Here is a 25,050-nt window from a genome sequence, read left to right on the forward strand (position 1 = left end):
TTCAGCAGTATGGTTTTGAAGAAAATTTTGTGATGGTGCTATTTATTTTCATCCATCTAATATTTAAGATGCATTTATGTATCCATTATTACCCGAGTTTTAATAGATTAAATTTTACTAATTTTAAAAATAAAACAGAACAGTTATGAAGATAAATGTATGAATGGGCCTGTAAATGACAGCCTTGCCTTTGCTACCTCTCAGGAGGGAGAGTCTTCCTGGTAACCTGCAAATGTGAAAGAAGGCTTTGCTTTCCCAACCTCCTTTAACCTAGCAAGCTGTAGGGAACTTGGACTTTTTCCTTCTCCATTGCAAAAATAAAAGATTATGGTTAAAGAAGGCATTTTTGCTGGACATCTTTTAAAAAGTAAATAAGAATTAAAAATTTAATATATTTTCTGGTTTTAAAAATGAGGATTATAGTTAATCATGATCTGAACTTAATTTGGCAAGATCCATAACAATGAGAGGTAACATGGTCATTAACTTTGAAGACTTTCATGTTGAATTTATAATCCACTTTACTCTTATTTTTAGCATGTGCTTGCCTGGACTTAAACACAGATTTTATTGGGTAAAATGTAAAATAAAATCAGCATTTTGAAGGAGGTCAAATATCTGCACAAGTATGCATTTGTTCCTAAAAAATATGTTTGAGACAAGCCTACATATGATAGATTAAAGATTTGTGTATACTTCTATGTATCCGTGTTTTTCATTTTAAATAAACTCCTATCCCATCTTCAAGACTCACCTCAGCGAATCCTTTGCTGGTCATCAACTCTGCCTGCCTTTCCTTGGTTCTAACATTGCCCATTATACAGGGCTCTGTTATCAATTTCATGCTTGTATTGTGGTCATATGTTTAACACATCTATTAGACTGTACTCCCGGAGGGCAGCGGCTGATTATATTTTTATTTTCTCAGCATAAAGCACTGTGCTGCCATAGTGATGTGAACACGGAGGTGTAGGATTGTGATACCAGAATTCTACTACTAACCACATATGCTCCTAACCACCCTGTAAGATCCCTGAGACCAAAAAACTGTAAGATCCCTGAGACCTCAAGGGACAACTGCAAAAGAAAGCAGGGAACCTTGGCTGGATGGGTGCCCAGAAACTTCAGGGTAGAGCTATGAGAAATTGGACGGGAGCTTCAGAGCTCCTACGGGGCCTCTTTCTGTATTTACTCAGAAATAAATAGAAATTTACTTGAAAAGGGAACTGATTTGATGGATAAATAAACATTTATTGAAAGCTCACTTGTAAAGTTCAAAACTAAATGTCACAATTGGCTAGTAACATGGGAAGACCAAAGGAAAGAGTACACAACAGCAATAGAGAGGTGACTGAGTTTTCTCCCATGTGGGCCCTGGCTCGGCCTATGCCTCCTACCTACCTCATGGGATGAAGAGATATGAAGGAGAGTCCCAGCCACACGTTCAGCCTTTTAAAGCACAGTGACCCCATTTACTTTTGAAGGTGATATAATCAAAGTCCTCAAATTTAACACATCAGGTTAATATATCCTCATCTTTTGGGAAGATGTGAAGAGGAGTTGACAAAGAGACTTGATTGCATCTTCTCTCCTTAGAGCTTTATAAGTGAGCTTTCAATAATTGTTTATTTATTTATTCATCAAATCAATTCCCTTTTCAAGTAAAATTGTATTTTTTTCTGACATTGCCTTTTCTTACTTTTTGGATGTTCTTATCCTGAACTTTGAAATTCACATATTCTCAATGTTTTTGCAATGTATACACTTCTAGAATTGTCATTGCTTAGTGTTGGTATTGGTGTGGGGAAGATGTAGAATACAGTCCCAGGAGAGTTCTTTAATTGTATTTGACCTTTGTGCATAATGTGTCCAAATGGAAGGACATTGCTTATGAAAAGAGCATTAACATAGCTATACTTAAGAGTAGAAAGCTCTGATACCTTTATTTGAAAAGAAATTTATTCATGCTATTAAGTATTCATTGTACTGGTCCATCCAAGGCTTTCATCATTTGAATTATCAATGTTTTGTTTCTTTTGGTGATATAAGAAGAGAGGGAATATAATACATGGCTTCTATACAGCAGAATTACGAATGGAAAAGCTCAAATATTTAATTTGGGCTTATATGGTATTGGATAACACTGATCCATTAAGTCAGTTAAAATGTTTACTGTTTTAGATTATTCAAGTGCTATGCACATTCTAATATAAAAGCAAAATAAGAGTTATTTTAAATGAGCCATTTAAAATGAGCCGCCAGTTTTAAGCGGTACGTGGAGACATATAAAGGAAGCATTGTTTTAGCTTCTATTTCTTTATTTTTTCCAGTTTTATTAAGAAATAATTGACATATATCACTGCATAAGTTTAAGATGCGCAGTGTGATGGTTTGATTTACATATATTGTGAAATGATTACCACAATAGGTTTAGTTAACATCTATCAGCTCATAGAGATGCAATAAAAAGAAAAAAAATTTTCCTTGTGGTGAGAATGCTTAGGATCTACTCTCCTAACAACTTTCCTGCGTCTCATACAGCAGTGTTAACTATTGTCATCATGTACATGACATCCCAGGACTGACGTGTCTTACTCAGAACTGGAAGTTTGTACCTTTTGACCACGTTCCTCCTATTCCCCCTCCCCCACCTATTCCTACCTCTGATAACCACATATCTGATCTCTTTTTATATGAGTTTGTTTTGTTTTGTTTTGTTTTGTTTTAGAGTCCACATATAAGTGACATCATACAGTATTTGTCTTTGTCTGACTTATTTCACTTAGCATAATTCCTTCAAGGTCTATCCATTGTCCCTAATGGTAGGGTTTTCTCATGTTTTCTGGCTGAATAATGTATCTACGAGTATATAGATATAGGTATCTATATAGATATAGCTATATAGACATATGTCTCACACCTTTTTTATCTATTTATCTATCAAGGAGCACTTAGGTTGTTTCCATGTCTTAGCTAATTATAAATAATGCTATGAACATGGGGTGTAGATATCTTCTCAAGTTAGTGTTTTTGTTTCCTTTCCCAGAAGTAGGAGCGATGGATCATATGGTAGTTCTATTTTTAATTTTTTGCTCAACCTCTGTACTGTTTTCCATAGTGGCCGCACCAATTTACAGTTTCACCAATAGTGCTCGAGAAGTCCCTTTCGTCCACATCCACTCCAGTATTTGTTATCACTTATCTTTGATGATGGCCGTTCTAAAAGGCGTGAGGTGATAACCTCATTGTGGTGTTAATTTGTATTTCTCTAATGACTAGGGATGTTGAGCATCTTTTCATGTAACTGCTGGCCATTCATATATCTTCTTTGGGAAAATATCTATTCAGGCCGTTTGCCTATTTTTAAATTGGATTATTTGTTTCTTTGCTATTGACTTGTATGAATTCTTTATATATTGTGGATATTAACTTCTTAATCAGATATATGGTTTGCAGATTTTTTGTTTCCATCGTGTTGGTTGTCTTTTTATTTTCTTGATGATTTTTTTTTTGCTGTACAGAAGCTTTTTAGTTTAATGAAGTCCTACTTGTTTTTTATTTTGTTGCTTACGCTTCAGGTGTGACTTCCATAAAAATCATTATCAAGATCCATGTCAAGGAGCTTTTTTCCTATGATTTCTTTTAGGAGTTTCGTGATTTCAGTCTTAAATTCACTTCGAGTGAATTTTTGTAAGTGGTGAAAGACAAGCATACAATTTCATTCTTTTTCATGTGAATATCCAATTTTCCCAGCACCTTTTATTGATAAAACCATCTTTTCTCTGTTGAGTGTTCTTGGCTCCCTTGTTAAATATTAGGTGACCATATATGCTGGGTTTATTTCTGGGCTTGCAAGACTGTTCCATTGGTCTATTTTTCTGTGTTTATGATGGAGGCATTTTTAATGATTGGATTATTATATTGTGTTCTTTGCTTAGGGTGTTCCAGTTATGGCAATAAGAAACAAAATGGTATCGGAAGGACTAGACCCAGATCTTCTTGAGTAAGTAATTGTTCTAATATAATGATATCATTACCAAGACACTGAATTTGTAACACTGAGTTATAATAAAAATATTTCAAACTCTCTCTACTTTTTCCTATACAGTGTTTTATAATTGAGGAGACCACCTTCATAAATAGTGTCTCTGCTATGTTACAAAAATGAAAAATCTACCCTATGCTACTAAAACCAGCCTTTGCACATATAAGAGCATTTACAATAGATCAGTGGTGAATCTAGATATCCAGAAGAGATGGAATTTAACGACAGTTTTGTTACATAGCAGTAGGGTCCATAAGAAGTATTTTTTTTTCCATGCTGCATGCTTTTGTCTCTCTTTTCTTCCTTCCTTCTTTCCTTCCTTCCCTCCTTCCTTCCTTTTCTTTTCTTTTTTCTTTTCTCTTCTCCCTTCTTCTTCTTCCTTTTCTTTTTTTTCTCCTTCTTCGTTTCTCTCTCTCTCAATTATCTACCAGATTTTCATTTAAGACCTTACTGTATAGGAAATTTACTCTACCATAATCTAAGTTGAGCCAGATTGAGAAATAAATAGGATAAAGTCACTCTAGGTCCACATTAATTGTTATTATGAAACTAGATACTGGATTGTGTGAGTTTTATTAAATATTTGTTGAGAAATGCTGACAATTTGTGGCTCAGAAATTTGACAATAATTTATTCCATCCAAGCAAACCTGGCTACATAGCTCATCCTGGATAAAATATATCTTAATGTATTATTCAGAACTAGACTGTTTTGTAAGTATCTAGATACTTATAAACAGTCTTTCCAGTTTGGGGAGTTTAGTTCACCCCAATGTATTTAGCTATGTTATTCAGGCATTCATGTTGTACTAGCAGTATACTACTTTGGAATTTTTCTTGGCTCTCAGCCCTTCAACAAAATGTGTTCATTTTGGAGGTGAAATACCATAAAACAGTCCCTTTTTCATATTTTATCATCGAAAGTATGAAATTTGGGAATTTTTAAAAAGTTTTTAAGAACAGATTTTCAACATGTATCTAACATTTAATAATGTCCAAGTAGCAAACAGTTCAATTGCATGGATTGGTAATTTGAACTAAAGCATCTTCAGGATATTTGACATTTGTTCTGGAAATTGTTTCTGACACACACACACACACACACACACACACACACACACAGTTTAAAAGCAGATGGATTGTGACATACATTTTGATGTGATTGAACATATGGGTCCAATCCATTTGTTACTCACTGTAATATATGTTGTAAATATACTTAACATTGACCATGACCTTTTTTTTTTGCTTCTGGAAATACACAGTAGACCTGCTATAAGAGCTAAAGTGACCTTTGAAATGATGAGTTTTCTCTCTAGAGAAAAATACAATAAATGGAAAACTAGCATCCCAATAAGCATCAATATACGTTAACTATCCAATCCCTTTACCCCTGTGGCTTCATTTCATCCACTGTTCAGACTAACGCTACTTCATAATCCTTTACATAACCAGCTACCCACACTAGCATTTTTAATATCCCTCACATCTGATCACATCACATGCTTCCATGTCCATTGCTGTTTAGTTCAACCTCTCATCATTTCTCACCTGAATTATTATAATAGTTCCTGACTGGTTTTCCTATTCTCTTTTAATCTGTTACTAAAGCCTGAGTATATCTGTTCAATACTTCATTCTTCATTCAAATCTTTCTGTGACTCTCTACTGCCTTCAACATATAATTTAATATATTAGAATTGCATATAAATACTTTTATCATCGAGACCCAGATTCTTTCTCTAGCTTCATTTCTTGCCTATCTTATGTAGCTGTAACAAACTACTGGCCATTCTCCGTATGTGTCATTTTCTTATTCCCTTTTGGTGTCTTTGAGTGTTTTCTCTCTTCTCCATGGAGCTCCTCTTCCTCCATCTTATTGCTCTGGCTGATTTCTCATTTCAAGAGTCCATTTGGGTATCACCACCCTAAGAAGTGAATGGATGGCTACCAAGGGGCGCACCCCTGGTACCCCTAATAATTCCTTGATGTATTCCACTTAGCAAGTTTGAGGGTATGTCATTGTCTGTAAATGTTGAGAAACATTCAGTTGCAAGATGGTGCCAAGTTTTAGGGTAGAATTCCAGTAACAGCTCAAACATTGTCTTACAGAAAAGCTACTCCTCAACCACAGCCTGGAGCCGGAATTCTGCCCCATTACCTCATAAGTACAGGCCATTGGTCACAAGGGGCACTGGTTGGAATGGGGGTGACTCACTAGAACCTATCACCACCACTGCTAGCAAACCAGCTCCAATTGCATTTAGCCAGATATGATAAATGGAGGAATCAACTGCCTTGTTAATGAGGAATTCTGGCACTCCGATAATCATGTTTACAGAAAAGTTAAAGAGCCTCACTTTGGGAGAAAAATCTGAGCTGATGAAAGAGAAAGAAAATGTGCCACCCAAGTGAAGAGTGTGCTTTCATTTAGAATCTTAGGTACATAGTAAGCCTCAGCCAAGAACTTTCAGTAAAGATTGTTCTGTTTTCTTTTTTCTTTTAAAGTATAAACATACACTTTTTTTTATTAGCCTTAGATAGTAAAACAGACTCATATAACTGATAGAAGAAATAGTCTAGATTTGCCTGAACTGAGCAAAAAGCAAAGCTGAGGTTGATACAGAATAACTACTGATCAGAAAATACATTGTTATCTGATTGTATATAAAATTTCGGAAGCTAAGTGCACATAATTGTAAACTAAGTTTACATGATAAAGGAGAAGAGAGCCTGGCTCTTTTCCTAAGAAAACTTACTATTATCAAATTTTAGAAATTCTGTAAAACTTAAGAAAATGCCTAATAATTACCAAATAAATAGTATTTGTGTGCTGCTTCTAAGGGATTAATTATTTTTAAAAATCCACATTTTTGAAAATAATAATAGTTCTTATATAACCAAGAATTAGTCCTGTTTATTGTAAATATTAGTTTCCAATGCCACTGAAAGAAAAAGATATGTGAAAGAGTACTTTTGTCACCTCATACTCAAAAGAGTTTAATGGGAAAGAAAATGGAATATTTTAAGGTTAATTTGTTTTAGTTTTGTATTCAGAAATATAAAACAGGTAAACCGTGCCTTGTAAAGTCTTCTGATCAATGCCTGGATTTTTTACCAGGGGAAAACAAAGAAAAAAAAAGCATTTCTCTCATATCCTGTTCTAGGCTTACATTTATGTCCCAGAATTAAGGTTATTTACTGTTATTATGCAGTAATTAGTATTTTTACTACTCTAGGATACAGAGATTAACCCGTGGGCCTGCCCATCAGCTAGAGATGAAATTCGTGATGGTTAAAGCCTCAGGCTAAGGCAGACTTTAGTAATGGTCAGCTTGCTGGGTTTCAGGTTCTGCCCTGGTACTTTCTAGCTATCTGACCCTGGACTAATTACCTAATCTCTCTGTGCATCAGTTTCCTCATCAGTATAATGGGAAATGGAAGAATTCATAGAGTTGATCGGACTAAATAAGATAAAAATGTAAGCACTTAGCACAGTTCTGGATAAGCAGTAAGTGTTAGATGTGATTTATAAATGTTATGTAATGGAGGAAGATGTAGCAAGTTCTAAACAACTTACCAGGCTTTTGGATCACAAGTTGTTTATAATCCTGTAGTTGTTACCTGTATACCATTGTGATGAGACAGGTAAAGAGTTAACAGGAACGGGCTTGTGAGCTGGTAGGAAGGAGCTTAAACATTAACCACTTATCTCTGAATCCCTGGCTAGCACTGCATCTGAAAGCTGACAAGCACCTTACATCCATCATAGGTGGGAACGGAACGTTTCCCAATCTCAATAGCAACCCCCTACAAGCTGACATCCATCATAGATGGGAACAGGACAGACAATTGTAATGGCAGCCCCCCTGCAGGCTGACAAGCACCCTATATCCTGCTTAGAAAAATGTGAAACTCGAGCTAAACAAAAATCCTGCACAGCTGTCTCCTTCAGACTCTGCCCTGGCAAACTTCTTCTGCCAGTATTTCTCTTACCCCTCTGTTTCGGCCTCTCTATCAGACTACCCAGGCAAAACTTGTTTTGCCAGTTCCAAACAGAACTCTCTCTCTCTGCCTGACTTTCAGTAAATCTTTTTCCTCTTGTAGAGTCTCGTGAATGCTTTCATGTTCTGCGATGACCAGTGGTTAATTCCACACCAAGACACATTTGTGTTTTCAACAAAGAGATATTTACCATACACAGAGTATTCTGTTTTCTCAAACTGGAAAATCTGTATTTTAAACATTGCAGTAAAGAACAGACTTCTGAATGAAATTCAACTGGTCATACTCCATATAAGTAAAAGGGTACAGTTTGCAGCATATTGATTTGGCTGAAGAAAGGATGTAATTGAATTCAAGTTACTCTGCAGGCTTCGAATAGAACCAGCTCAGTTGGCATTTGTCCTAAAGATATCTATTCAAAAGATTTATACTCTTCTCCCAGACTGTGGAAAGACCTATCTTATGGTTGCCAGAAACAAAAGTAACCACCTCAGCCTACTTATCACTGAGACAGAGGGGATTTATTAGTGTTAAACAAAAGGATACTGGAAAGCAAGATTTTCTGTTAATTATATTCCAGTCATGTCCGACAGATTTTTTGCCCTCTAAGGGAATTCCTTTTTGGCCAGTGATCTTTGCCTACCTCTTGGTACACAACAGCATTAATGGATTAAAGGTTGGGTTTGGGCTGACTGAGGATAGAAGAGGCCTCAATTCCCCAACGGGACATTTCCAAAAGTAAGTTCGTTCCATTTGTTTATTTCTTGTTGAGCTGGGTTCCCATTCAGTTTAATTGCCAGTCTTTAACCACTGGCTGGCAGACTGGCAACAAAGTATAAGACAGGAGAAAACAATGTCAAAAAATTGTGGTTGGTCCAGTGTTAGAGACCTTGATCACAAGAGTGAGAGAGATGATAAAAATTAAAAAGACAGTGTTACTAGAGCATTTGAGATTTTGCTCCCTGGTATATGCTGTCAGTTTGGCTCAAATAAGCTCTTATACACATTAAAAAAAAAAAAAAAAAGTAGTATTACCCTATCCAACCAAAAGTTTGCTCATCAGTGCATCCTTTGGATTGATTTATGGCCAAACGGGGGAACTGTGGATAAAAACGGAGTTCTATACAAAGTAACCTGACTGGGCGATCTGATCATAAACTCCTAACTGGGCAGGTCATGGAGGGTAGTCTCGCCCCAGACATGTAACTTCTTCAGTAACAGGTTAATCTTTGCCATAAGCAAGCCCTGTCCATTGTTTCTGTGCATCTAGGTTAACAGATCTTTGCAATAACCACCCTCAAGAGAACACATACCCTTGTTAACTATCTGTAGTCCAATCCCCGCCTTGATTTTTCTCACCTCCATGTAATCTTCCCTACATTCCCTCCTTAATTCCAAATGCATAAAGGAAGCTGCAAAACTGTTATTCTCTAGAGCATTTAAGATCTTGCTCCTTGGCATGTGTCCTCAGTTTGGCTCAAATAAATTCTTATAAAAATGCAAAAAAAAAAAAGGTGTTGTTAAAAAGCATTTGTGGTCTGTCAGTGGCTAAACTTCTAGCTATAAAATAAATAAATCATAGAGATATAGTGTACAGCGTGGTGACTATAGTTAACAATACTGTATATTTGGAAGTTGCTAAAAGAGGAGATCTTAAAAGTTCTCAAAACAAGAAAAAAATGTGTAGCTAGATGTTAATGTGTAGGTGGATGTTAACTAGACTTATTGTGGTGATCATTTCCCAATATATATATAAATATCGAAATATTTTGTACACCTGAAACTAATATAATGTTATATGTCAATTATGTTTCAATTTTTTAAAATGAGTTAAGACAAACATTAACAAGTATGAAGAAATTGGAACCCTGTGTACTGTTAGTGGGAATATAAATGATGTAGCCACTATGGAAAACAGTATAGCAGTTCATGAAAAAAATTAATCATAGAATTACCATATAATCCAGCAATTCCTCTTCTGGGCATGTATCCAAAAGAAGTCAAAGCAGGGACTCAAACATATATTTGTACACCCACATTCATAGCAGCAGTATTCACAATAATGCAACAGTGGAAACAACTCAAATGTCCAACCGTGAGTGATTCAACAAAATGTACTCTGTATATGCACACAACAGAGTATTATTCAGGCTTAAAAAGAAAGGGTATTCTGATATATGCTACAACATGGATGAACCTTGAAGACCTTTACTATGATAAATGAAATAAGCGAGTCACAAAATGACATATCTTATATGATTCCACTTAGAAGAGTCAAATTCATAGAGACAGAAAGCAGATGGTGGTTGCCAAAGGCTGTAGGGAAAGGGGAATGGGGTGTTATTGTTTAATGGGTATAGAGTTTCAGTTTTACAAAATGAAAAGAGTTCTGGAGACGGTGGTGATGATTGCACAACAATGTGAATGTAAAATAAATGACTACTTAAGAATCCCAAACTTAGTAATGCAGTTTCAGTGAAAACTTATATTTCATATAACTTCTCCCACCCTCCACCTATGGTTCCTGCCAAATGGTCTGATCTCAACTACTGTTGCACTCTAATATAACTTACACTCTAGTTATGAAATGACATACTTTATTTTAATCATCACAAGAATCCAGTTACTTGGGTACAAAGTGGTAGTTAAATAACTTCCCCAAAGTTACCCAGCAAGTAAGTAGCAAAGATGGGATTTGAACCCAAGCAGTATGGCTCCAGTCTTTTTGTGTGTGTGTTTTTTTTAGATTTTATTGGTGAAGGGGAACAGGACTCTATTGGGGAACAGTGTGCACTTCCAGGTCCCCCCTCCAAGTCAATTTGTTGTCCTTTCAATCTTAGTTGTGGAGGGTGCCATTCAGCTTTAAGTTGTCCTTTCAGTCTTAGTTGTGGAGGGCGCAGCTCAGCTCCAGGTCCAGTTGCCGTTGCTAGTTGCAGGGGGCGCAGCCACCATCCCTTGCGGGAGTCGAAACCCGCAACCTTGTGGTTGAGAGGACACACTCTGACCAACTGAGCCATCCAGGAGCTCAGTGGCAGCTCAGCTCAAGGTGCCGTGTTCAATCTTAGTTGCCGGGGGTACTGCCCACCATCCCTTGTGGGACTCGAGGAATGGAACTGGCAACCTTGTGGTTGAGAGCCTACTGGCCCTTGTGGGAATCGAACCGGCAGCCTTCGGAGTTAGGAGCACAGAGCTCCAACTGCCTGAGCCACCGGGCCGGCCCCGAGTTTGTGTTCTTAACCACTATGCTATATGCAGCATCACATATATCAAAAAAGTGGTTCCACATACAAATTAATCTTATCCTTTCACTCCCTTCTAGGCCTAGGCTGCTTTTACCCTTTTCTTAAATAGCATGTATTGTAGGGAAGTTGTGTACATTGTTTTGTTTGTTGGTGCTTCCATAGATACTAACATAGTTTTGTATGATAGTATTCAAATAATTCCCTCAGGTAATATTTTTCCTTTTTGACAAAGTGAAGACAATAAGAAATCAACTATGTAACAAAGAAGAAGTTACTGGGGGAAATAAATGTGCCTGGTTTTCATGCCCACTGCTAGAGTTCTTGCTTCTAGGGACAGTAATGAAGTCTGAGGTCCTGTGTTCGTATTTTAGGCAGAGGGAGCCTCAGTCAAAACCTAGAAATGCTGTAGCGAGCTTTAAAGTTTTACTGTATTGAGTGTATGTGACTTCCTCATAAGCACAATCTAAAATTGCGCAGCAGAGTAAATGGGTTGATATGTGACAGACAACAAGGGAGCAATGCCAGCATTTTTTTCTTTTCTGTAGCATGCCAGATATGATATTAAAAAATATAAGCCAAAACTCAGCCATAATTTTTCATAACTAAAAGTAAACAGACCATACATTTTCATATTTTAGTAATAGTAGTTCTGTCTCTGGCAAAGAAGAGTTTTATTTGTTGATGTTCTAAGTCTTTAATAAGAATCAAGGAGCCTGAGGGAGAAATAAGTCTGGTAGTTTTTAATTATTGAGACACAGGAGCTGTATTATTCTTCCTTTCCCTGTTAGTTTCCCCGAAGTATACTTTACTTATTTAATTTACTTTCTTGGTAACAGTGACTAGAGACTGAGTGACAATGCTACAAACTGATTCAGTGATTTACTGACAAACACGACGGAGGCTAGCTAGGTGACTGTTTTAGTGACACCATTAAATTTTCATTTTGGTTTATTCTAGCACCTCCATGCAAAGTTGGAGTGTAACCATTCTCATATCTCCTTTTTTTGCCTAGGGACTCTTCAAAACACTATTTTTACCAACTCATACTTCTTATATTCTCTGAAGATAAAACGTAGAAGTGGAAACACTCAACAAACATGAAGAACCTTGTTTGACCAGACACTCTTCTCTTCCGCAAAATTTCCACATTGCCTATGTTTCTTAATAGACATTCTTGAACTCTCTTTCCATTTTAAAATTTCTCCCTGCCGCTTTCCTGAATATGAACATTTTCCTTTTCTTTCCATTGCTAGCTTTCCTCTCTCTGTACCTCATGTACACTTGGGGGCTGCACGGCCTCAGCACTGGTCATGCCAGCCTCTCCAGATCGCATCTCTGCCTACAGTTGGATCTCCATGGTAATGAGAAGCAGAAAGTGCTGAAGTAGCACACTCTGGAAGGGCTGGCAAGAGAAAACAGGGCCACAGCCTGTACAGGAATAGCACTTAATCCCCATGGTGCTGGAGACGCCAGAGAGGCACGCTGTGGTGGCGAGTGGGAGTCTCTCAGTGAAGGATGCACACTGGGCAGATTTATTAGCAGCAATATTCTAGGATGAACCTAATTTACAGTTTGTGCTTTTTTTCAACTGGAAAAACCTTTCAAAATGTTTTTCCTTTTCTTTCAGGAGGCCAGATGCTCCAGTGCCTGATGGCGAAGGTGAAAAAAACACAGAAGAAAGTTCAGATAGCGAATCTTCTTTTAGTGACTAAGCTTAATTTTGATGGCAAGTACATAGACATATGTAGGTGTACATTTACATTCTGTCAGAAAGCGAGCCTGATCTTGAACTCTTCGTCATACAAACGTCAAATAGGCAAATATCCACCACCAAGCTTCCTCGGTGTTAGAAATAAATAAATAAATAAACAAACAAACAAATAAATAAATAAATAAAGCCTTTAAAACCTGGCAGTATGTCTCGTTACCAAAATAAAGGGCCCTGAACTGTAAAACAAAATAGCCTAAGAAAGTGCAATTGGTGCTATAAATTCTAAGATGGAGCATTACAGGGATGGAGTGAACATTTACTGTAAAGTCAATGTGAGGTTATCAAAAATAGACTCAATGCAAAAAAAACACGTGAATTTGGCTAAGTGAATATTTTGTGAGTATTTTAGCATGAAAAGTATGATGTCCATTTTTATCATAAATGTTACATTTCTGCAAGAGTGTAATACTGTATTGAAATTTTCTGTGAAAACTTACAGCTTATGTGTCATACACAATGTGGAGTGGATATAGAACTCCTATCCATGGAGATATATTTATTAGGTAGTATTTATTAGCATACTTGTCTGGAGCTTTTCACCATTTGGCCATTAGTTCATATACGATCAAAGTTAGATATTATATTTATTATCAGATAGAAATTGAATTGAAGATAGCTTCAATGTAGTTCAGACTGCACAAGCGTCATTGTCATCAATTCTTTTATTGCCTAAACAGAAAAAATATATTTAATTTGCACAGGTTTAAAATGATCTCACCTCACCTTACAAATAATTCTTCATGAATAATTATTTGCACCCAGTCTAGAAAATCTCTAAAACACAGTCTACCTTTGGTATCCACGGGAGACCAGTTCGAGGAACCCCACAGACATCAAAAAGCACGGATGCTCAAGTCTCTGATGTAAAAAGGCGTAGCATTTGCTCATAACCTATGCACATCCCACCGTATAGTTTAAGTCATCTCTAGATTACTTATAATGCGTGATACAATGTAAATGCGATGTTAATAGTTATACCGTATTGTTTAGAGAATGACGAGAAAAAAGGGTGCACGTGTTCAGTACAGATGCAGCCATAAGCCTAAGTACAAGTCAGCAACAGTGTAACATTTAAAAAAAACATTTTAGATCACTTGATAACAAGTCAGTTTAATCCTCTACCCAACAATCTGAAGGGATTGAGTATTCCCCTTTCTCCATTGTGCAGTTACTTTGATAGGCCACTTATGGTTCTTTAGAGAAAGACTGGGTGAATATTTATTGTATATACTTATTGTGGCATAAGTGGCATTCATCAAAGGGCTTTGGCCTCTTTTTCAGTCGATGGGCATGAGATAATAGTTATAGGATAACGCTTTTCCATGCCGCACCTGACCTCAACCTTTTGCTCACCAGCTCTTGCTTTTTGGGGTTTTACCAGTAAAGACACACTTTCCCTTGAGCAGTCACCACCACAGATCCCTACACTGTGGTCTCATGCCCATCGATTGAAACCTTGCCTGCCACTTCAGCCTTGCTGCTACTTTGCCACTGATAGTTGAATACCACTACCTGCCCCCTGCCATTATGGAATCCTGTCATCTCAATACAGGAGAGCCCACAGTAAAAGAGCGTTGTATCCTGTGAATCCTGGCCTGCGGAGTACAGGTACCGCTGATTTTCTGAAAGATGTCATTGTCAGCCTCATTGGTATATTCTTTATTGCCTTAGTAAAGAGTGTGTTCTCTGGACCCTTCCTTGGAAAACAGTAAGTTGGCTCTCTCCATACAGGAAATCCTTTCTAACATTCCCACCTTTCTGAGCCACTGACCTTCAACACTTTGCCAAGGCAATTCCAGCATCTTCGTGTCATTTAGCATATGCCATCATCATGAGAAGTTTTAAGAAGCCATCCCAGCAGCCCATAAAAACCAGCTCCATGTGTCCCTGCCACCTTGAATCTTGAGTCATAAGAGAATGCTCTCGTCAATAAACTCTCCCCTCTCCAGCCTTAACATTCTGCCCCTCTGGTCCAGCACACACAAGACCTATTGCCAGACGTGTTCAGATTCCTGCCAGTACTTGTTAGCCAGTTCTAAAATTCTTTCAGTAAATAAGCTATTGCTTCCCAGATCAAGGGCTCCATTTTCTCTCTAGGCTGAAACTTGAGCTGAGTTATCCTTCTCAAAGCAATGGGGAAGATAAGTTAGATCTTGAAGTAGTAAGAGTCAGCTTACAAGGCATCCACTTCAGGTGAACACTGAATGGTCTGCAGGTAAGGGGAGGCTGCTTCCCTCTAGTGAGTGAGAAAGAGCTGCTTTGGCTGCCCTGGGGGATGCAGAGAAAACTGGGATTCAAGCTTCTCAAGCGCACCCATCCAAATGTTCTCATCCCGAATTGCGGCCCCTGTCCTATGACATCAGGGCCCTGACTTCAGAAAAGCATATTTGGGGAGGCTGCATGTTTCATCTCCTTTGCAGCTCTGCCAACCCTTACAATTAAACTCCGGTCCTGAATTTCACCACAGCTGTTCTTTCACAGAGGAGATAATGGTCTCTTTAAACAATGCCAAGGTAGCCTTTCAGCTTTTGGTGTGCCCTAAGATGATAGTTGGCTGACCTGCATGTGCCACTTCATTTTTTCACAGCTTCCAAGGCAATTAAATGCTAGCCAATTCCATAATTGCCCCCAAACCATTCTATTAGGTTGGTGCAAAAGTCATTGCGGTTTAAAAGGTTAAAAATAATTGCAAAAATCGCAGTTACTTTTGCACCATCCTAACAGTGACATAGCTACTGGATAACCCATTGCTTCCCATCCCAGTCTACCACAAGTGGAATTCTTAGGGCATGTGATACACACCAGGGATTACCACCATCCTGCTAATACTAGCAATAAGATAAGTGATCCAGAAACCCATCCTAAGGATCTGCTTTCCAGGCACATTCTCCTACCAAAGCCCCTCCTAGAACAGACCTTGAGACAACACTTGGGAGCAAGTAGTTTATTTGTGAATTGATCCCAGGAAGCAGGAGTGAGACAGCAGGAAGAATGAGCGAGGGAAGAAAATACAATACAAAGGCACATGATGGAGAGTGCCATTGTGTGTGCTTGGGACTTGATTCCACGACCAGCACCACCGCAGAAATGAGCAAGTGCTTCCCAGAATTGTCCACCAGAAGGACTGGAGGCTGAAGCATCCATCCACTAGCCCTGGGCCCATTGGTTGATGGCATTACTCTTCTACATGTCTGCAATTATACTTGCATATAGGCCTCGGGGGCTCCCATGGCCTTGGAAAGGACGTTTTGCCACAAATCATACAAATGGGGCACTTATTTGAGATGGGTTGTTGTCACCGAAAGGTGAGTCTTTTCTATCTGAACTCCACGACCGCTGTGGCTGAAAACCAAGGCAGGCCTGGGAGATTTGCTACAGGGCAAAGCCACGACCATCAGCGGCAGACATGCTGCTTCTAAAACACCAGACTGACCTGAACTCACTTTTCCTTCAAATGTATAATTTTCTTCTTGGATATAAAGACAAGTTGGATAGCAAAGCTCACTCAAGATTTCCAGAACTTTTTCATTAAAATTTTTAGTTTTTCAAATCTTCCAAGAATGACCAAAGGATAAACAATGACTAAATCTATATCTTTATAGTCTGTTGCAACTATAATACAATTTTTAAATGTTTCCATTTACACATACCCCGCAGAGTTTTTCTGTGAAACTTTTCTATCTGAACCAGAACATGGCTCCTGTTAGAGAATAAATTGTGTCCATGTGCTCTCGCAGAGTGCCCAGACAACATAAGGCTCAGGAAAACTTTTGTTTCTGATCAAGTTCTTCACAAAAACAAGCTTGATTTCCAGGATTCGTGAAGAAGTTAAATTCCTACAATTTAATCCTTTACTTCAACGGTTGCTGTGAGAGTGCCAAGGGGTCTTTTTCAAAAACATTCACTTTTACCTTTCTAGTTGGTAAGATTCATAAACAAAAAGATGGCCACTAAAGCAAGTGTCACTCTGACATGGGTTTTAGGTAGGTAGGTTAAACAGATACTTATCTTTCTGGAACATGACGCATAAAGATTTTATTTGTGACTCCATGTCCTCTCTTCCCAAAACAATATTATTTTAGATTGGCAGCTTACAAATAAAGAAGTCTGGAAAAACCTCATTTTACAATATCTACAAATTATTTACTAGGCATCTGTGTATACTTATGTTCAAACTGATATAATTAGATTAAAACACTTTAGAATTAAACAGTTTCACAGTTAACATTGCATTTTTTTTTGCAGTAAGTTCTAAATATTGGAATATTTTTAAGTCCAGAAGAAATCTTAGCAAATATCTAGTCTGATTGCCTCATTTTAACAAATGAATAAATTGAAGCCCAGAATGGTGGAATGATTCCCCCAAGAAATGTACTAAAGAAAAAATTTATTTATATAAACAAAAATGCTTAATCTACCAGTAATAGTCTTACCTTAAATATTGACACTTTTAGTTATTCATACAAAGGCAAAATACTTAAAATTTCAGTAATCTTATTACAATTTCACATTGTAATCTGCAAAATGGAGCTGTGGGGAAAAAAATCTTTATACTTTTCTTCAGGCTATTCTAATATCGATCTCTCAATTTTTCTCACTTGTGTGAAAAGATGTGACCCTGTCGCAGTCAACTTAAGCTACTTCTACATTTTCTTAGGGACACCTTAACCATACTAGTTTATACTTTGTGTACTGTCATTCTAGTTCTCCAAACTTTGAAAAATTCTGAGAAGGTGGCATCATAGTTTTTCAATGGCCAGCGTGAACAGAGTACCTAGAGAGCAAAATCAAAAAACCCCAAGGGTAAAATCTGTGACAAATTTCTTCACAGACACCAACAACCACAAATCACTCAAAAAGAAATAATCTGAACAGCCTTATAGCTACAAAAGAATTTGAATTTATAATTAAAAACATTCCCATAAAGAAAACTGGACACCCACATGGTATCATTGGTAACTCCTACCAACTAAGCAAGCAATAATGCCCATTCTGCAAAAACTCTTCCAGATAATTGAAAAAAGGAAACTATTTCCTACGTCATTCTATGAGACCAGCATTAATCTGATACCCAAATCAGACATTACAATAAGAGAAAACTACTGACAAATATCCCTCATAGAAACAGAGGTAAATATATTCTTAGACATTTCTTAGCAAATTGAATCCAATATCATAGAAGATATACAGATGTTCAATAAGCATATGAAAAGTTGTTCATCATCATATATGATTAGGGAACTACAAATTAAAACAACAATGAGGTTATACCACATACCTATTAGAATGACTAAAATCCAAAATACCCTTAATACTAAATGCTGGGAAGGATCAGAGCAATAGGAACCCTCATTCCTTGCTGAGGAGACAGCAACATAGTACAACCACTTTGAAAAACGTTTAGCCATTTCTTACAAAGCTAAACATAGTTTTACTAGATAGCACTCTCACTCCTAGGTATTTACTTAAATTAAAAACTTAAGCTACAGTAGTTAGAGTGTGGTATTTGTATAAAATAGGCAAACATATCAATGGAACAGAATGAAGAGTCCAGAATTAAACCAACGTGTATACAGTGCTAATTTTCAACAAAGATGTAAAGGCAATTTAGTGGAGAAAAGGCAGCACTTAAACAAATGGTGATGGAACAATCCAATATTCATATATTTAAAAAATGAACTTAAATACATACCTTGAAACTTATACAAAATTAAACTGTATCATAAACCTAAATGTAAAACCCAACACTATAAAACTTCTAGAAAAAAAAAAAAACATAGGAGAAAATTTCTGTGACCTTAGGTTAGGCAAAGATTTCTTAAATGCAATACAAAAAGCATGATCCATAAAAATCAAATTAGTAAATTGGAACACCAAAATTGAAAACTTCTCTTCAAAAGATACTGTTAAGAGAATGAAAAGACATGTCATAGACTAGGAGAGATGGTTGCAAATTACATATCTGATAAAGGAGATCTCTAAAATATATTTTTAAAAACCCCTTAAAACCCAATAATAAATTCAACTTAAAAAGATGGGCAAAAGATTTGATCAGATACCTCAAAAAATGTATACAGATGACAAATAAGCATATAAAATGATGCATCGCATCATTAGTCATTAAGAAAATGCAAATTAAAACCACAAGATACTACTACATACCTATTAGAATGGCTAAAATTTGAAAGGCTGACTATACCAAGCACTGGCAAAAACGTGGAAAATTTAAGGGAAAGTAAGAAGATATACAAACTGTAAATGAACACATGAAAAGATACCCAACATCACTATTCATTAGAGAAATGAAAATCAAAAGCACAATTAGGTATCACTTCACACCCATCAGGTTAACTATTATTAAACAGCAAAACAAAGGAAAAAGTGTTGGGGAAGATGTGGAGAAATTGGAACTCTTGGACATTGCTGGTGGGAATGTAAAATTGTGCAGCTGCTGTGAGAAACAGTATGGCAGTTCCTTAAAAAATTAAGCACAGAACTACCATATGATCCAGCAGTTCCACTTCTAGGTATATCCCTAAAAGAAATGAAAGCATGGGCTCGAACCGCATTTTCACAATAGTGCAAACATGGAAACAACTTAAATGCCCCTCCATGGATGAATGGATAAACAAAATGTGGTATATACATACAATGGAATATCATCAGCCTTAAAAAGGAAGGAAATTTTGAGATATGTTGTAACATGGAGGAACCTTGAAGTTATTATAAGTAAGTCAGACACAAACGGACAAATATTGTATGATTCCACCTGTATGAGGTAACTAGAGTAGTCAAATTCATAGATATAGAAAGTAGAATGGTAATTACCACTGGCAGGAAGGAGAGGGGAATAGGGAATTATTGTTTAATGGGTATAGAGTTTCAGTTGAGGAAGATGAAAAAGTTCTGAAGATGGATAGTGGTGATGGTTGCACAACAATGTGAATGACCTAATTCCACTAAACTGTATCCTTCAAAATGGTTAAACTGCTAAATTTTACGTTCTGTATATTTTACCACAATTAAAAAAAAAAAAACTGTTACGACCATGAAAGAACGTAAGAGCCTAATTAGGGAATATTGTTCCCATGAGACCTTCCTCAGACATCTAATACCCCTGCAAGGAGAGACAGATGAGTAAACAAAGTTGCAGTAGAATTTAATAACCAAAACCACATGCAAGATACTGCTCTAAATGCTGAGGGCACAGATTTATTTGTTTATGTAATGAATGACTACCAAGTCTCTTACTCTGTGCCACAGATACTATTCTAGGTGTCAAGGATATTGCAATAAACAGACAAAATTTCCCACCTTTGTGTAGATTACATTCTTATTGGGGGAGAGAGAGAGAGACAAATAAGTATAATCTGTTGTATGTCAGGTAATGATAAGTGCTTGAAGAAAACCTACTTAAGCAAGGAAAGAGGATAGCTAGTAGAGAGGATTGGGAGGGATTCACAATTGAGCGATGGAAAAGACATAAACAGATACTTCTGAAAAATCAAGCTGAATGCCCCACAAAAAATATATGTGGAGCATTTTATGGACGTACTGATAAAGGGCAGCTAATCTCAGTTTAGAGAAAGGGAATGTCAGGGTAGCTGTGGAGATGTAGCAATATCTGACCTGAGTCTTAAGGAATGCCACAAAAAAGTAATTCTTAACATAAATAAGTTTTATGACAATTAAGTTAGAGGAAGAACGTGAACAAATTAATGCTATTTGGGGGTTGTTTTTCAGTATGCTTGGACTAACCGTTAAGTTATTTTCAGCTCTAATATAATGTTACCTTATGATGTGAAAGTATGAATTTAATGTTGCCTTTTGAACGTAGGGTATCCAACCAGCTGCATAATGTTGTTTGCCATATGAATAAACATATACAAATTAAAATTTAAAAAAAAGAATGCCACAAAGCGGCATTAGAGGGGACAAAGTCCAGCCGAAGGAGCCGCCTGTGCAAATACTAGGATGTATGAGACGCCATGAGGAATCTGAGGAACTGAGTAATTCAATACAAAGTGTGAGATGAGGCTGGCAGGTCGGGGCACTGTGGACCTTGATGGGGCACTGGAGTTTTATTTGACAGTCTATGGAAAACTATCAAAAGACATTAAACATGAAAGTAACACAATTGGATTCTACTTCGCCTTTTGCCGTATGGACCTGATTGAAAGAAATCAAGACCAGAAGAAAGGAGATACGACTAATGCGTCCAAAAGAGAAATGATACGGTTGAACTAAAGTACTGGCTATAGGGATAAAGAGGAGATTCATTTGAAAAATGCCCGGAGCAAATCTGCAAGAGTTGGTGGTCAACTAGATGTGAGGTGTGAAGGAGACAGAAATCAAGGACAATGCCAAGGATTAAGGCTATATGAGGACGAGGTACCATTGACTCAATTAAGGCGTGCAGAATTGAAGGGGTTTAGGGTAAATAATAATTCCATTTGAGACTTGTTTACTTTGGAGCACCTGTGGACATCCAACTGAAACTGTTTAGTAGGTAGAACACGTCTGGAATTTAGGAGAAAATTCTAGGCTGAAGATACAGATTTGGAACTATAATAGATGAAACCATGGACACGGATGAGATCATGAGAAGGAAACTTGACCTGTAGATTGGGCAGAAGGCCAAGGAAGTAATCAGGGAGGAAACACACAACGCCTGGGACAGGTGGAGGGCGAGAAGCCCGGTACAGAGAGTATTACGGCCTGGTCAGAATTAGGAGAATAGAACCCAAAAAGGATGGTGTCACAGAAGCCAATATCAAAGAATGGTTCAAGTGGAAGGGAGCAGCCACAACCAACAAATGCCAGATCACACTTATCATACCTTTTAATGTAACTATTTGACTTCCCTGCCAGACTTCTCCACTGGGAGGGCATTTGTACTTCTTACCATCATATTCCCAGCTCCAGGTACACAGCAGGTACTTAGTAAGTATTTTGTTGAATAAATGGAGAAAAATTTCAGCCATTGTTTCTTTAAATATATATATATATTTTCTTTAAATATATAGTTTCTTTAAAAAATATATATATACATATATATATATATATATATATATATATATATACATATGCCACACATGTTTGTCTCTACTTGCCTCTCCTCACCTGCTGGAATGCCAGTGACACTAATGTTAGGCTTCTGGGTGTTGTCCCATAGCTCACTATTCATTTTTTCCAGTCTTTGTGTTTCATTTTGGATACTTTCTATTACAGTCTTCAGATTCACTGATCTTTTTTTCTTGCCCTGTCTAATCTGCTGTTAATCCCAGCCCCATCCATTTCACTTTTCAACTGTAGACGTTTGACTTAGGTCTTTTTAGATATCTTCCATTTCTCGCCTTGTCACGCTCACACTTTCCTTTCACTCTTTGAACACATGGGATGTATTTATAATGGCTGTTTTAATGTATCTACTAATTTCATCATCTATGTCATCTCTGAGTCTGTTTCTATTGATTTTCTCCTCATTTTGGTCTTCTGTTCCTGTTTCTTTGCATGCCTGGTAATTTTTAATCTAATGTCAGATATTGTAAGTTTAACATTTTTGAGTATTGGATATGTTTGCAATGCTTTAAATACTTTGGGGGTTTTGCAGTAGGATGCAATTAAATTACTTGGAAACAGTTTGATAGTGTGAAGGCTTGCTCTTAAGCTTCGATGGGTGCAGAACAGCATTTAGCCAAGGGCTAACCTGACCTACTGCTGAGATCATATCCTTCTAAAGGCTGTCCGCTGTTCCTTATTTGTTAGGAAGTCTTTCTGCTCTGGCTAGTGGGAACATAAACTATTCCCAGACCTGTGTGTGCTCCAAGGATTACTCCACTGGCTCCTTTCCAGTGGTTTCTTCTTTAGTCTTGGTAGTTTCCTCAAATCCAGGCACTTATTATTCAGCTAAATACTTACGGGGGTCCTCTGTGGATATCTGGAGTTTTCTCTCTCTTTGTCTCTCTGTCTTTCTCTGTCTCTGTCTCTCTCTCTCTCTCTTTGTCTGTCTGTCTGTCTGTCTGTCTGTCTGTCTCTCTCTCTCTCTCTCTCTCTCTCTCTCTCGCTGCAGTTTGCAGTTTTCTTCTCTCCAGTGCCTGCCCCATGAAGTCTAGCTGCCTTGTCATCTCTGTACTCTCTGAACTCAGTCCCCACAACTCAGGGAGATCACCAAACTCTGCTGGGGTCCAGTTCTGTGTGGTGGCCTGGAAACTCCTCAGGTGGTAAACTAGGACATTCATCAGGCTCATCTTATTGGGGGTTTTCTCCCCTTTTTTCCGAGATCTCTATTCTGTACTGCCTGTTTTCCAATGTCTGTAAATTAGTTTAAAAGATCTGAACCAGTATTTCTATTGTTTAAGGAGGGAGAATAAATGTGGTCCTTGTTACTCTGTCATGACCGAAAGTGGAAGTTCGGTGTTTCAACTTTAGACCCTCAAATTTAATTAGAATGTGGGCTCCTGGAAATTAAGCTAGCACCTAGAACAAAGCATAGCACATAGTAGACATTCAATAAATATTTTTTGAATTCAGGAGGTCATGTTTCTTCCCAACATTGCCTTTAGTAAACTTCTTTTCTTTTCAGTCTAACCATTTCCCTAATATGCCAAGAACATTATCAATTTTCTCCTCTGAAATGTTGACTATCCTCTTCTATATTCATCTTTGTGTAGTTAACGTTTATCCACATCATTTCTAAAATGTTTAGGGAAAAAACGATCCTAAGAGAACACCTACATAAACTGTAGTAGGTGCCTCTAGTTGACTTAATCTACAGATAGCTTCCTGGGCAGACTCTCTAACGAGAGGTGTACCCATCAAACAGTGATCTAATCCAGTGGCCTAAATTTTCCTCGGAGGAAATGCTTCATATTTCTCATCTACCAAAATAATTTAACCTGGTCCTTCTTCAGCTCTCTAATTTATGGCCTGAAGACTAGAAAATGCTAAGAAATTGCTAGGATTGGCATTAACTCTGTCACTTCCTGGCTACAAGGTTAAGTGCTAAAAAATGTCTAGAGTGAAATCCTCTCCTAAATTATATCCTCTTTTAGAAGAAAAGAGTAAATTCATTTCAAAGCTCATAACTGTATTAGCACGTAGTGGATATCTGCGCTTCCTTCATCATTCCTACAGCTGGTCTTGTTTTATCCTTACTAGCAGGTTTGCCCTTTTGAAAACCAGAATGCCATAACAAGAGTGGAACTACATATAACAGCACTAAGAGGCAAAAAAATATTTTTCATTTTTTTTACAAATCCCGACGAGACGAACAGTCCCTGAAGTGGGGAGTGAGGATTGAGAGAAAAGAAGAGAGACAAAGATGGGATCGGGAGGGCAGGCAATTCTAAGTAGACTGCTGCAGTTCTAAGTAGAATGCCTCACCCCAAATTTATTTTTGCAGCTTATATACTCTGGGCATCAAAAAGTAACAGAACTGTCTGCAATTTAAAGTGAAAATTATTTGTTTAGGTAACATATTCCCCCACATTAAAATGGTATATGCTATAAGGTAAGAGTGCCACCTGAGAAGCCACTGCATAAGTGGCTTATTACTACTTTTAGAGGGAGCATTTCCCCACTTTTTGACCTTATTCGACATCTGTTTTTCACTTTGGAATAATGAATCTGGATCCTTAAGTCCTAGAAAAAGTTGGCATCACTTAAGCAACTTTGCTGACAGTCCCCAGATCCCTAGGGCTTATTATTAGTAAGATAGATGATACCTGGAGGAATAGCATTTTTGAAAAGGTTTTTGGATATTTCTTTTCAGATTTTGATGGAAAAGAGCAATGGACACGAGCCATGGGGATATGAAGTACAGCATAGGGAATATAGTCAATAATATTATAAAAACTACGTATGGTGTCAGATGGGTACTAGACTTATCAGGGGGATCACTTCATAAATTATATAAATGTCTAACCACTAAACCATACACCTGAAACCAATATAAAATAATATTAAATGTCAACTATAATTTAAAAA

At 37.3% G+C, this 25,050-nt stretch overlaps 1 protein-coding gene across 3 annotated transcripts in view; it reads left to right on the plus strand.

Moving 5' to 3' along the window:
- WASHC3 (WASH complex subunit 3) overlaps positions 1-13,202 on the plus strand; it is a 42,476-nt gene extending 29,274 nt beyond the window's left edge. For all 3 annotated transcript variants that reach the window (XM_081059671.1, XM_081059672.1, XM_081059673.1), the window contains 2 exons: positions 3,939-4,003; positions 12,919-13,202. In XM_081059671.1, coding sequence (XP_080915797.1) covers positions 3,939-4,003; positions 12,919-13,003 — 150 coding nt within the window. In that variant the 3' untranslated portion in view covers positions 13,004-13,202. The remainder of the gene's footprint in view (positions 1-3,938; positions 4,004-12,918) is intronic.
- Positions 13,203-25,050: the final 11,848 nt, after the last annotated feature.

This window comes from Rhinolophus hipposideros, assembly GCF_964194185.1.
Source record: "Rhinolophus hipposideros genome assembly, chromosome: 9".
In the NCBI taxonomy this organism is placed as follows: domain Eukaryota; kingdom Metazoa; phylum Chordata; class Mammalia; order Chiroptera; family Rhinolophidae; genus Rhinolophus; species Rhinolophus hipposideros.